At 33.4% G+C, this 14043-nt stretch overlaps 2 protein-coding genes across 2 annotated transcripts; one reads left to right on the top strand and one right to left on the bottom strand.

Moving 5' to 3' along the window:
• Positions 1-1255: 1255 nt before the first annotated feature.
• Positions 1256-5605, top strand: LOC110646876 (retinoblastoma-related protein). Its single transcript, XM_058141294.1, has 11 exons — positions 1256-1500; positions 1794-1861; positions 1951-2821; positions 3050-3221; positions 3317-3389; positions 3698-3874; positions 3948-4049; positions 4131-4257; positions 4368-4480; positions 4805-4923; positions 5159-5605. The coding sequence occupies exons 3-11, from the start codon at positions 1975-1977 to the stop codon at positions 5283-5285; spliced, it is 1857 nt and encodes a 618-aa protein (XP_057997277.1). The 5' UTR covers positions 1256-1500; positions 1794-1861; positions 1951-1974; the 3' UTR covers positions 5286-5605.
• Positions 5606-6046: 441 nt separating this feature from the next.
• Positions 6047-12471, bottom strand: LOC110646877 (potassium transporter 4). The gene is made up of 9 exons (XM_058141293.1): positions 12315-12471; positions 10829-11069; positions 10501-10746; positions 9099-9149; positions 8718-8978; positions 8373-8425; positions 8154-8268; positions 7802-8056; positions 6047-7429 (listed from the first exon to the last, which is right to left on the bottom strand). Exons 1-9 carry the CDS (start codon positions 12357-12359, stop codon positions 6342-6344), a joined length of 2355 nt encoding a protein of 784 aa, XP_057997276.1. The 5' UTR covers positions 12360-12471; the 3' UTR covers positions 6047-6341.
• Positions 12472-14043: the final 1572 nt, after the last annotated feature.

The raw sequence follows: 14043 nt of genomic DNA, 5'->3' as shown, positions 1-14043 counted from the left end.
TCGTCTTAATGTACAATTTAAAATAGAGAGATGGAATACCATTGAGTATGGTGGCTTAATAGTAAGCTTTAGAAGTTGGAGGCGTCTGACTTTGATTTGACTTTTTACACCTATATTGAGACTAAATATTGTCTCCACTAAATGAATGGATGAATCAACTGTGAATAGTTCGTACTTATAACTTTTTGAGAATCCACTATGATTCAGTGGTAGGCCTCTCACGAGGGAGTTAAATAAGATGCTAATAGGCAATGACCGTTTCCCTTTTTTCACATTTAAAAAAAAATGGAATCCTTTAGAAGGTGTAATTCCAATGCTGAAATGAAAGCCACATTTTAATATTCAGTTCATTTAAAATATTATTTTAAATATTAAAAAATAATATATTTTTTCCACAACTCTACAAATACTAAATAAACCATCAGAACAATAGTGCACTAACATGTTTTTATTTTTTATTTACTTTCCTTACATTTTAATATTTTTGTCATGGATTACTACTAATTTATTTTATAATTATTATTTATAAAGTAAATTTTATTTTATTAAAAACAAGGGAATTATTACAATGTAATTATTGCCCACTATATATATATATATATTTTTTTTAATATTATTAATAAATAAAATTAGATATATATATATATTTTAAACAAATATTGTAAAAGTTATTTAATTATTTCTATTTTTCACACCAGTAAAATATACCTATATATAATTTAACAGGAAAAAATATAATGTTATAATTTTATAAATTAATAAATTAATTTGAACAATTAAGGATTTTTTTAATAAAAAAATCCTGTTTCATGCATCTATATATATATATATATAAACAATTAAAATGAGATTCATGAAAGATTGCAGATTGTAAACTCTTAATTTAGGATAAAAATATTTTAAATTTTATGTGTATTCATAATTTTATTGCAAACGTTTGATTTTAGCAAATTTATCCTAATCTTAAATGAAATTCTTTTCAATAAGTTAAAATTATGAAAAATAATATTCATTAGCAATTTAAATAAAAATAATTATAATTAGTTGCAAATCATTAATAATAGTTATTAATAAAAATAATTTTTTATATAATTTATTAATTAAAATATATAAAATTAAATAAATTTAAATATATACTAAATAATAATAGTTAAATTTAAAATAAAATTAAATAATTAAAAATAAATTTTAACCGAATTTAAAATGAATTTAAATTTTAAAAATGATAATAAGTGATTCTGACTACTAACTCATACGTTGCCATGACATGCCCACACAACAGCGTAGTAGAATTTGGCGGGAGCCAACTGTCGTAAGCAATAAACATTTCCGGCTTTAACTAGTCGGTGGCCAAAGCTCCCCCCTGGCTTGTAGGAGACGGGCCAGCGCCTTTCCCATGCCTCCTTATATTTTATAGCGCCAAAATACATCCACGAAGAACCAGAAGATCATTGTTTCTACGCTATCTGCTTTTCTCGGAGGAGGAATTTACTTTTCCAGGTAAAATATTCATCATCTTGCAGCTTTGTGTCTGTTCTCGTCGTTGCTTTTCAGTTCTGATTTTCTTGATCTTGTTTAAGAAAAAGGGGCGAAAAACACTTTTTTTATCATTGATTTTGCATAAATTCTTCACTATTATGAGTTATAAGGGTTTTTTTCCCAGATTTGTTGCTGGATTCTGTTTGCTTTTGACTCACGAATTGTTAATATCACTATAAAAGAGGTGATTTTTATATGTTTTTTCATCGAGATCAATTTTCTAGAATCAGCCCTAATCATCTATACTATAACAGTGCAGCAAAACAAGGAAGATTGATAGTTTTGGTTCAGATTGGGAACCACATATATTAGGGGTGTGAAGGTAGGCGTATGTTTCTAAATTCTCATCAAGTTTAGCTTAACAATTAGTAAAAAGTTCCGCCATTAATGTGATTTTACTGAATTGAGCAGAGGAAGATTGGCGAAACAGACCCCATGACAGAAGCAGCTTCAGTCTCTTCCCTCTGCTCTCCTGTATCCCCTGTAACTGGTAGCCTTTCTGTTTCTACTTCAAAGATGACACGTTCGCCGGTAAAAGTAGCAGAGATTACAGGAAGTTGGCTTCAAACTGTTATTTCTCCGCTTCCTTCGAAACCATCTGCAAAATTGGAGCAAATGCTAGTAGTTCATGGTCAGAGTATAGTTGATGAGGTGATAAGGAGAGCAAATATTCTAGTGACGGCCTTGTTTCCTACTAGTAGATTTGATCAGCGATTTATCTCGACTCTGTACCGTATCAACTTGATCGAAAGCTCATGGTCTGAGCAGAGACGCAGCCAAGCTCTCAAGTTATATTACAGAGTTTTGGAAGCTGTTTGTGAATCAGAAGCTCAAAAGTTGAACACCAATGATTTGAGTGGATTACTGGCTAATGAGAGGTTTCATAGATGCTTGCTTGCTTGTTCCGCTGAACTAGTTTCTGCAATGCAAACAGGAATCAGTATGCTGCTTCCTCTGATTTTCGAGAGAACAGGAATAACAGCTTTTGATCTGAGCAAAGTGATTGGGACTTTCATCACACATGAACAATCACTTCCTAGAGAATTGAGACGGCACCTGAATTCTTTGGAAGAGCAGCTGTTAGAGAGCAGAGTGTGGGAAAAAGGTTCTTCTTTATATGATTCTTTAATTGTTTCAAGACCAGCCCTTTCTGATGAAATTTATAGACTTGGGCTACTGGCTGCACCCATGCCATCACTAGATACTATTGCCTTGCATTATACTGGTTCTTATGGTGGCTTCCCTTACCCAACTATCTTGCATAATCACAATTTGTCACCAGGTAACTGATAATTTGCTTTTCAGACATTTATACCTCAATAAACATTCTACATTTTTACTAAAATGCAAAATCTGACCAAAATGCTTTTGGTTGTTAGCTGAGTCTCATACTCGATACTAATCTTACATCTTTATGTTTCTCGTTCTATAGCACAGGTCTTGCATCCTATTTAATTCTTTCTTTCTTTCTTTCTTTCTTTTTATTGCCCTTTCCATTTTGGTCTTACAGTGGAGGATAGAGACACTATTATCCGTCGGAAGAGACCTTGTAGCGAGCATGGTGATAAGGGGCTAAACCACATTTCTCCTAAATCACAAAAAATAGATAGTCCGCCAGCTTTTCGAGATCTGCAATCCCAGGCAGCACCAGCATCGCCATCTTTGCAAAATGCAATTTTGAGGCATATTTTCTGTAAAATCATAGTCATTCTATTTAAATATATTATTGCAATCCATCATCTGAAGTAAATATTGGTATTTGTATATCTATCTGCAGCCCAACACAGTCAAATCCACAACATGGAGGGGGTGCATGCTCAGATACAGCAATCAGTATTCTTTTCAGTAAGGTATGGTAATGTTGTACTTCAGTTTTATAATCTTATTTAAAATTACAAGACAGGGAGGATAGTCATAATATGAAATTTCAAGATTGGTTTAAATGTCTTTTAGTCCTTTCATTTAGACTGAGAATTCCTGAATCATGCTTTTTTTTTTTAATTAATAAACTGCAGAGATATTGTTCTTCCTTAGATTTCCTAGCATTTTCAACCTCTGTTGTTGGCTGTATCTCACTGTTTTGTCTTGTATAATTCCCATCTTGTTTACCATAGTTCAGTCCTCGTGCTTCCTTTTTACCACTTGTTTTTCTTCACAGATGACAAAGTTAGCAGCTATCAGAATCCAATGTATAGCCGAAAGGCTAAAACTATCTCAACAGTTCAGGGAGAAAATCTATTTTCTCTTTCAACAGATCCTTACTCAAAGGGCTTCTCTTTTCTTTAACCGACATATAGATCAGATCATCCTCTGCTGTTTCTATGGGGTGGCAAAGGTTTGTGTGAATTGTACTCAGAGTTCATCCATAAGATTTTTGTTCATTCTCTTCGATACCGTTTGGCTTGCAGGTATCTGAAGTAGAGCTGACTTTTAAACAAATCATTGACAATTATAAGAAGCAACCACAATGCAGATCTCAAATTTATCTTTCTGTGTCCAGCAATCATGAGGTAGATCCAAGTGTTCACCTAAAATTTTTTTCTTAACCATCTTCTTCAGGAAGTCTAAGCCCTTTGATTGTACTGAAACAGAAAAATGGGGGACAATATGTTGGGATAATCGCATTTTACGAAAATTTTTTTGTTCCAAATGTCAAGTCTTTATTGGAGATTCTCCATGCAAAAACACCAAAACAACTTCCAGAGATTAATCATAATGGTATGCTTGCTATATGCATTTCCTCTGTCCTGTTTCTTGTTGATTGTCGATGTTTTGGCCCTTTTAAGAAGAATATTTCTTGAAATGTACAATTTTGATTTGCTGCTCAGATGATTCTCCCAGTCTACACCAAATGTCTCCATTTCCAAGCCTTCCAGACTTTTCTCCAAAGAAAGTGTCTCCATCACAGAATGTCTACCTGTCCCCATTACGACCATCAAAGGCAAGCGTACTGCACTCAAAACCTTTATTTACTCTTTTAGTTATATTATACAAAGCATTTGCTGTTAGTTTTTAGGAAATGCAACTACACTGGACTTTTCATTTATGTTCTAGTAGATATTAGCACCTGAGTTAGTCCTGAAAACACACAGAAGGTTGGAATAGCTTAGTGAATAAATGAATGCCATGGTTTTGGGTTGATATAACGTAGACATTGGTGGTACTTTACCACCTGTTCATTTTTCTTGCTTCTAGAACTGGTGCGGAACATTGTTTTTCTGTTCATTAATAAATTGATGCAATTCTTTCGAAAATAAAATTGCAGAGGGATGCTTTGAACTCAAATATATTGACTAAAAGCTACTATGCTTTATTTGGAGGGAGCACTCGGCGTCACGAAAGTCCATCGAAACAACTTTCAGCTATCAACAAGCGCTTGAATAGGTTTGTTAATGCACAAACTGATCAGACAGAATATTTAAGAACTAATAATATTTTAAGAAATGATCAACCGAACATTTAATCTCTTTGCATCATCCACTACCGTTTGACAAACAACTGTAAAAGCCGAGACATTCTTGAACACTTTTCACATGCTCTGTCCAAACAGCTTCCATATTTCCATTACGGAAGATGATTGACGCTAATGCGTACTTGGCATTTTCGTTGCTTTTCTCAGGGCCCCGAAGGCTAGGTGCATGCTCAAATTTGACAATAGTGATGCGGTTATGATTAGTGATAGTGTTGTGGCTGAGAGTTTATCCCTTCAAAATAATTACCCTGCTTCCTCAGGTGTTGTGCCTTGATGTTCGTGCTCAAAATCTCAGCAAGTGGAAGTCCCAACAATGTTGAGCTCTTATCCATCAAAAAAGAAGAAGAAAAAAAATACAGTTCTGCTGCCTCGTGTAAATTTGCTAGCCAGCACAATAAGCTTAAATCAATTATATAATCTATAGAAATAATATATCATAAAATTATAAACTAAAATCAATGGTCAAGCCATATAAGGAAAGTAACTCTCCCCATTATTATAAATTTCGTATTGGATTTGAAATTCCTGTATAAAATCTATGCACTTGGTACCCCTATTAGAATTGATGTAAATGGTAAGGTTTACTTCTGCTTCTATTCTCCCTCATTCTGTAGTTAATGAATTCCAGATGGATGTTTAGTTGTTTAATTCCACTTGGTTTCTCCATTTATCTTGTACCTTGTCTCTCAGATGGAAAACATTGGATTTGTCAGTAAGCACTTCCACTCCTTCCATTCCCTAGCTTTATTTAAAAACATCATTTTCAGATGTGGAGCCATCCAACTTGCCCTAGCTTTTGGTCTTGTTTCAGCAGGCGACAAGGCTAACAGCTCTATTAACAAGTATATCTTCTTCAAGCCAAGCCCTCCAACTTTTTATCCCAATAAGTGAAAATACCTTCCAAGGAAAGCAAGCAAATATCAACTCCAAACAAAAAGCTTTCCAAATCCAAGCACACGCTATATATCTTTTGGTCTTGAGGGACACTGGGCAGAGGCACAAGCAGAAGAAATGGCAATGTGAAGATGCGATCAATTCAGAACTGAACCTTTTCTTTATTTATTTATTTTCCCTTCAATAACTAACCATGTGAAAAGACTAAACAATTCATCAAATGAAGTTAACAACAGAAACGTTATCTACATATGGGAAAGTAGAGCCACAAAACAAAAGGGAAGCCGTTTCTTGAAACTTGTGCACTAAAACAACCTGACCCTTGTAACTTCATAATCGTTCCACTGCCACAGGCAAGGCATGAGCCACCTTTGTATTCCATCTGCTCAAAATGCGATGTGCCTAAGGTCAATGAATGAAGAACTCCTCCAAATAGCTAGACATAATAGATCATGCCGACTTCAATAAGGCTGATGTGAGGAATGTTAAGTGCCACAGCAGGGCCTCTGCAGTTCTTCCGAAGAAATGAATACCCAATATCAATAGCAAGCTTCTTCAAAAATGTGGAAGTTCTTCTTGCCTTCACATATGAGTGCCCCATTATATAAGCAACACCCGCTTCCTTTGCCTGTACTAAATCCATCAGCTCGTCTCTAACTGAAGGATCCATTGAAGGATTTTGTGGCAACTTAAACCTCACTTGGTGCCTCCTGATCTGTGGATTATCATCATCATAGGCAGATCGCAGGCTCTGGAGGGTTAGAGATTTACTGCTTTGTATAGAGTCATCAATATTAATAATATCCTCCTCAGTTACTATTATACTCAAGCTTGATTGGAAAGATCTGGTGCTCATAACAGCCATCCTCCCATCAAGTGATGGACTCTCATAACTAGAGAATTGTGGTTCTACTGCTTCCATCTGGATGAATTCCGCTATGCTTTGTATAAGATTGTTCTCGAAATCTCCATCATCCTTCTGGATATCCTTGTACCCATACCTAACAATGCACCTATACATGCGATATGGCCTTGGGCATACTCGGCCAATGAGGAAGCGTTCTTCAGGGGAAACAAATGGAACAGGGACTGATTTTACACAAACAAAAACTAGAACCTTGTGAAATGCAGGAAGGTTTGTTACAAAATGGGAGAAAATTGCCGGCACTCCAGTTGCCAATTCTGAGTATATAAGGCCTATCCCCGGCACGCGGACAATGCCAAGGCTGGGACCCAAGCCCATTAACCATTTTAAAGATACTTTGTTGTGCAGATCAAAGTTGTACTTCCTACGAGTCCCATAATGCCAGATGTACATAACGAGCATAAAGATGACTGAGAGCACGAGAGGAGCCCACCCTCCCTGGGGCACTTTCATGAGGGCTGCTGAAAGGTAGACACCCTCAATGAACCAGAAAAATATCAGGAAAGAGGCGGCCAGTAAGACACTTTTCTGCCAAACGAAGATTATGACAAGTGACATGAGAAATGTCGTGGTGTACATAACTGTCATACATGCAAGTCCTGTGGAAGGAAAAAACTTAGTCATATTAGTTACATAACCATTAGAATAATAGAAGTACGCAACAAGAAAATGAAAATGTCCTCCCTTCTGCCCTTTCATTGAATAAGCAGTTGCAATGAGACTAAGAATTCAAATAAATAATCAAAAACAGTCAGTGCCTAAATAACCAGACTACAAAGTTGAGAGGTGGCAAATGCACAGAAGAGCAAAGGCCATCCTTCACTGAAGTTCTAAATTAAACACCTGCAGATAAAATCTTATACTTCTACATGCTAGAGTTATAGCTACACATGCTATAATTGCAAAACTGATGCACATGAATGTGTAACAATTACACCAAACACACACACACAAGTAGAGGAATGAATTACCATAAGCATTTCCAATGAGAGTTGTGTCTTGAAATCCAAGAGTTACGGCAAGAGTAAGGACCATGAGAATCCAATTTATTTCAGGGATGTAGATTTGTCCATATATGTGTTTTGAGGTGTGGACAACTTTAACTCGCGGAAAACAACCAAGGGCATGGCATTGTTTAACAATAGAGAAAGTGGCAGTAATAACTGCCTGACTCCCAACAATAGCTGCAAGGGTTGCAATAACAAAGACAGGCCAAAATACAGGTTCTGCAACATACAGATAGATGCCAAAATCTCAAAATTAAACCAAGCCAATATGGAAGTAGATTTCTGGGAGTAATACTAATTAATGTCATAAACATACCAGGTATTGAGTCATAAAAACTCTTATTAATGGAGTTGAGGTTTTTAGATAGAAATGCAGCTTGACCCATATACTGTACCACCAAACAAGGGTATATAACAAATGCAAACGCAATCTGCAAAGGCAAGAAAATTATTCAAATTAATCACTTCGACCAGAAAAAAAAATAATAAAACAGCATTTGCATTGCAAATAGGATAGGTCTAGCTTTATACTTACCCTGATAGATAAGGCAGTGAAATGACCAAGGTCAGCAAACATAGCTTCAGTGCCTGGTGAGTTCCAGAAAATTCTTAGCGGTCAATACTAAGATTGGCAACTTATAAAACTGAATCAGGTATATTATGTTTGGAGAACTCAGAAGTTCTAGTTGAGCAAAAACACCGTTTTAACTAAGCCAAATTCATGAATTTATGGCCACAAAATCACATACAATGAATCAGTATGCATAGTAAAATTCCATAAATGCCAATATATGGAGTGTGCCTGTACAATCCAATGCATCAATAGCACAAAACCATGGAAGTTTAGTAAAAATTTCAATAATGTTCAGAGCCAACATACCAGTTATTGAAAGAAGGATTCCTCCAAGAGAAATCCAACCATCTTTACCAGTCTGACCAAAGAACTTGATGATATAAAGGGGAGAAATAGCACGAACAATCTTTGGGTTCCAGTGTATAATGTTATACAACCCAATGGAAAATATCGATACCAACCAGATAATTACAATTGGCGCAAACATAAAAGCTACCCTGTGAGTGCCACAATGTTGAAGAGCAAACAGGCCCACCAAAATGACACATGCAAGCAAGAGCACTTCACCTAACAACCAGTAACAAATATAGTATGTTAAAAAATTATGATGCCCTAAAGCAATATGTAAGCATTAATATGCATTATAAATCACAAAATTTAGGAGAAATTGGTTTAAAGAAAAGTTACCCTTTGTTAATTTAGTTTCATAAACTTCTAGACCTGATACTGATGATAAAACTGCAAGAAAAAAAAAAGTTCACATAAGATAACACATTAATCGAAAAACAAAAATTATTGAGCTAGGGAAAGAAATCATTGATATTGCTATTTCTAGATAAAAGAATTTCTGCAAGAACAAGTAGTGGACCAAGCAGTAGAGCCTGCTGCAGAATAATTTATCAGAACATAAAGGAATTCATGAAATTAATAGAATTCAGAAACTAAAAACCAATAATCAACAAACATCACCCAAAATCATCTGCATCCTATTGCGAACTAGAGAATTAAGCTGACTATATTAACTAATAGTGTTGTTAGAATCGTACAATTATAGTTAATTCCTCTCCTTAGCGATTTGAATCTATAGGCCAAATCGCAAACATACATGAATCAGTGGTGAATCGATTGAATCGGTAGTGAATCTACCAATACAACCGATTCTCTCCCTATTGCTTTTTTAAGACCAAAGAGGTTTTTAAACTCAATTTTTAACTTTCATATTAGCATGAAAAAACCATCAAACCCTCCCCCAAGTAATCTGAACTGAGACTAAAGCTCAAAAAATAATTCAAAAAATAAAAACTTTTCACATACAGTAAACAAAACCAGATGAGTCATCATGCATAACGAATCTATATCTTCTACTCCTATTCTGGTATTGCCCCAAGCTAACAGTGGACTCATCATCTCCAATAATAGAACTAATTATCCTAGATTTTATAATTGATTTTGCAATATTGTTATATTACAAAGAGCTAGAGGGCATCTTATTTTTTATTGTTTATCTTATAATTATATTATGTATTTCTTTTATATGGTAAGTAGTCTTAAACCATAATAAAAAATAATTAGAATTTAGTATAGATTAGATTAGCATCAAATTATGAATGATATTCTATACTTTAAAGCACTTTACTTAAGAAAAAAAGGATCTAAAGTTAATGTGTTTGTCTGTACATATTTTGATTTGTTTTGTTTGTTTTCCATGGCTAGATATCATTTTAATCAATTTCTAGAATTCATACTGAATCTCGTGATTCGATTCTTCATTCCTGATTCACAAAATGATGATTTCAAATCTCAATTTAACAACTATGACTAATAGATCTACAAATTCTGATTAAAAAAAAAAACTATACGTGAGTGTAAATTGCATTGCCTATGTGTTCATAGCATAACTCATACAGAACAAATTACTCGAATGAAAGATGGAAGTAAAACATTTTCTTATTATCCTCCCATCCTTTAAATGGTGATTTGACATAAAAGTAGAGATTCAACTTTGGAAAATAGAGATGAACGTGATTTATCCATTAGGAATAGGATTGTGCACCATAACATTATTAGTAACCCCATAGCAATCCATTACCTGATATTGCTGGAGTAAGCACACCATCTCCAATAACCATGCAAGCACCAAATAACACAACAACAAGGAGGGCAGTCCGTAGCTTTTTGTGCTTCTCCAGAAATCTCTTCAGTGCAGAGGTGCTTGTAACCTGTGCTGTTGGACCATATTTATAGGCCGACAGCTCCTCATCAGCTGCCTGTTGATTGGGAAGTAAACTAAACTTTGCATGCCTGCAAAGCAGTGAATAGAGAGCAAATGTGCCACCTGACATGAATCAAAGTGTATCAGTAAAGTATAAAACCAGCCTTCACAGAGTGGAAGTATCCAATTAAGTGAGCTACCTTACCTTCACCATTATCATCTGCACCCAATAGGATAAAGACATACTTAATCAAAGGTATCAATGTAAAGGTCCAGAAAATCAAAGAAAATGCACCAAATATTGCTTCCTCATTCTGATACTTCTGCAATTTCCCAATAAATGTGCTTGTATAAACATAGAGAGGTGAAGTACTCAGGTCTCCATATACTACACCAAAGCTTTGGTATGCTAATATTAGATTCCTGGAGAGGTTAACCCATGAAAGCTGCAAAGCCACACAAATTTAAGTTAAGCTTACTTTAGGGTACTAATTGAACAGTCAGTTCATTGCATCATAAGATATGCTAAGTTCATTGCATGAAAGATACTGCTCCTGCTAACTTCATTGCATGATAGGATAGTATACTAGCTTTTCTTAAAAAGCACAAATACATTCCAGAGAAGTACAGATGGGTTTTAACAAGGAAATTGATCATCACAAAAGGAGATGAGATACTACAGCACTCGTTGTTGCAAAGCCTTGGTTTACAGATTGACTGACATACTATTGATCAGGCAGAGATAAACAGAATTCAAATGGAACCCTTTCTTTCTGGTGAAGAATTTTTTTTTTGAGCTCGATCCATAACTAAGGGGACCTGATTTTTGCCATTAGGGTAATCAATCTATGGCCAAGTCATTGACTATGGATGTAATTTTATTTTCTTGTGACTAGAATTAGCTGTCTGTTGTTAATAACTAGACCTCTGTTGTTCCTCGGATGAAGTTTAAAACCAACAAATGTCAATGCCTGGGTTTGAGCATTTGGCACTGATTCATATTATTGAGCCTATAACTTCCAAAAAGTGTATCAGATAGATGATGAAAAAAAAAAGTTCAGTTCTAAGAAACCATTGAAATTTTGGCTTAGAATAAAAGCCAAAATCCAAACCTCCACAGAGCTTAACAACCTCAATACTCCAGAAATATTCCATTAATTTTCCCACATGAAGTGCAGGCTAACAATTCAACTCCTAGAATACTCATATAAGCATATTAAAATAAACAATCTAACCGCTTAGAAAAGATTAAAAAATAACTCAAAAGGCCACAGTAGAGGTCACAAAAAGTTGACTAGCAGAACAGGCCACCCATCACCAACTAAACTAACTGAAACCCATCTCAAGGTAGATTCACCAGAGTCAAAAACTCCCTAAATTCAACAATGAAACCCATACGAGATATCAAAATCCTCGATCAGCAAGTCACTGAATGAAGCACAACAGTAAATTTAATAACCAATCCACTGATAAACTTCCATTTGTACAGAAATTTGACAATAAAACAAAAAAAAAAAGAAGGACATAGCAAGAGAGAGAGAAACGAAATCAAGAATGATACAAAATGAGAAAGCCAAGATCAAAGAATGAAGAGGACCCAGAAATGAATCATGTTATATATATATATATATATATATATATATATATAAAAGAAGGAGGAGGAGGAGGAGGGAAGAAATGAAAACCCAAACCTGAGAGGGATTAGAAGGACCGCGAAGTCCAGATTCAGGCTCCATTTTGGCGAAGCCAAGCTGGTGAAACTCCCTGCTAATGCTTCTGGAGTATGTGTGTCTCAGTTTTTTAAGAGCAAAACAATGGGAATATATTTATTCAAAAAAAATAAAAATAAAAATAAAAAAATAAAATGTAGTTATGATTGCTATGCTCTCTTGTCCTCGTTTAAAAGTTTCAATGATAGGAGTTGTTTCAACGGACGCTCTTCCTCCTCTCTCTCGATCGTTAATACAATAATTTTTTTTGGTAAATTACTTTTTCATCCTCAATCATATCAAAATTAATGCATCAATCCTTATTTCTTAAAAAAATTAATAATTTAATTCATAGTTTTCAATTTCCTATTAATTATCTTAAAAAATTAATAAAATATTGTTAAAAATAAATTGCTTTTAATTATTGAATTATTTCTAAATAAATATATATTTCTCAATATTTTAAAATTAATAATTTAATTTTTATATTTTCACTCTCTCGAGCTTAAAAAAATTATTTTTAAATAAGAATTTCAATGTGAAAGAGTGGAAATATAAAGATTAAGTTATTAATTTTAAAAAAAATTAAAGAATATATGCATTAATTTTGAGATAATTCATACCCTAATTTTTTAAAGAATCTTTCGAGATTGGGGATGCTCACGCGGAAGCAACGCGTCTGTAGAAGGATATAAATTTGTGTCACGTGCACCTCAACTTCCCCACTGTCCATCCATTCAGTTGTTGGATTAGGGTTAAGGTTAGGGTTAAGGTTAGGGTTAGGGTTAGTCAAAATCAAAACCTAAACGCACAGAATTTTCCCATTCCAATGTTTTGTTTTTTTCTTTTCTCTTTTTTTCTGTGGTGTAATTATTATACTCCCCACTATGTTATGTATTGAAATATGTCCAATTTCCACTTCTATAATGGTAGGCCATTTTTTATATTATATTTACGTGCATAATTGTTCTCAAATAGTTTAAAATAGATAAAGAGGTTCAAATTCGATAGATTAAATTATTTTTTATTAATATATAATTTAAAATATTTATAATTTAGGTTTTAATTTGATTATTTTTTAAATTAATTTATTATTTTTTAATGTAATTATTGTTATATTTTCTAATAAAATAAAAATTTTAATAATGGGATTGATATGAGTGATAAAGCTCTATATCTTTTAAGTAAAATTGAATATTTGAGTGTTCGATCCTTATAAATGGAAAAAATTTTTACCGAGAGCGTTTTACCCAGTAAATTAGGAGATACTGATTTATTAAAAAAATAATAAAAATTTTGAAATGACTGATAATAAACATTAGAAAACACAACAAAAGTAATTTTTAATCATAGATAAGTATTATTTAGTTTAAACTAAATTAATAAATAAAATCAATGAATTTTGATTAATTTGATTTTCATCTTTAAAATTAAATTTTTAAAATTAATTGTATCAATTTATTTGTACAAGGTATATTTGGTTAAAAGAGTTAATTTAGATTTTTTCAATAATTGATAAATTAAAATTTAAATTTGAGATATCATAGTTTTAAAGATCATCATAATACTACTAAAATAAAATTTATTAATAATTTAGTTATTTTTATTAAAGTAATTAAACTCTCAATTTTAAATTTATCAAATTAATTAAAATAAATTAAAATAAAGTCATATATTATAATTAATGTTAAAAAAATAATAGTGACAACAG

The sequence above is a fragment of the Hevea brasiliensis genome, unplaced genomic scaffold (genome assembly GCF_030052815.1).
Source record: "Hevea brasiliensis isolate MT/VB/25A 57/8 unplaced genomic scaffold, ASM3005281v1 Scaf1, whole genome shotgun sequence".
Classification (NCBI taxonomy): Eukaryota; Viridiplantae; Streptophyta; class Magnoliopsida; order Malpighiales; family Euphorbiaceae; genus Hevea; species Hevea brasiliensis.
This window is presented reverse-complemented; position numbering and strand designations above follow the sequence as displayed.

What these genes read in the sequence shown, in the direction of transcription:
- LOC110646877 (XM_058141293.1), bottom strand. Translation starts at nt 12,359, where the DNA reads ATGGAGCCTGAATCTGGACTTCGCGGTCCTTCTAATCCCTCTCAG. An exon ending in GTCCTTCTAATCCCTCTCAG is followed by an intron (nt 11,070 to 12,314) that starts GTTTGGGTTTTC and finishes GTGGCTTTGCAG; the next exon opens with CTTTCATGGGTTAACCTCTC. An exon ending in AATCCTTCTTTCAATAACTG is followed by an intron (nt 8,426 to 8,717) that starts GTATGTTGGCTC and finishes GGAACTCACCAG; the next exon opens with GCACTGAAGCTATGTTTGCT.
- LOC110646876 (XM_058141294.1), top strand. Translation starts at nt 1,975, where the DNA reads ATGACAGAAGCAGCTTCAGTCTCTTCCCTCTGCTCTCCTGTATCCCCT. An exon ending in TTGCAAAATGCAATTTTGAG is followed by an intron (nt 3,222 to 3,316) that starts GCATATTTTCTG and finishes ATCTATCTGCAG; the next exon opens with CCCAACACAGTCAAATCCAC. An exon ending in ATCAACAAGCGCTTGAATAG is followed by an intron (nt 4,924 to 5,158) that starts GTTTGTTAATGC and finishes TGCTTTTCTCAG; the next exon opens with GGCCCCGAAGGCTAGGTGCA.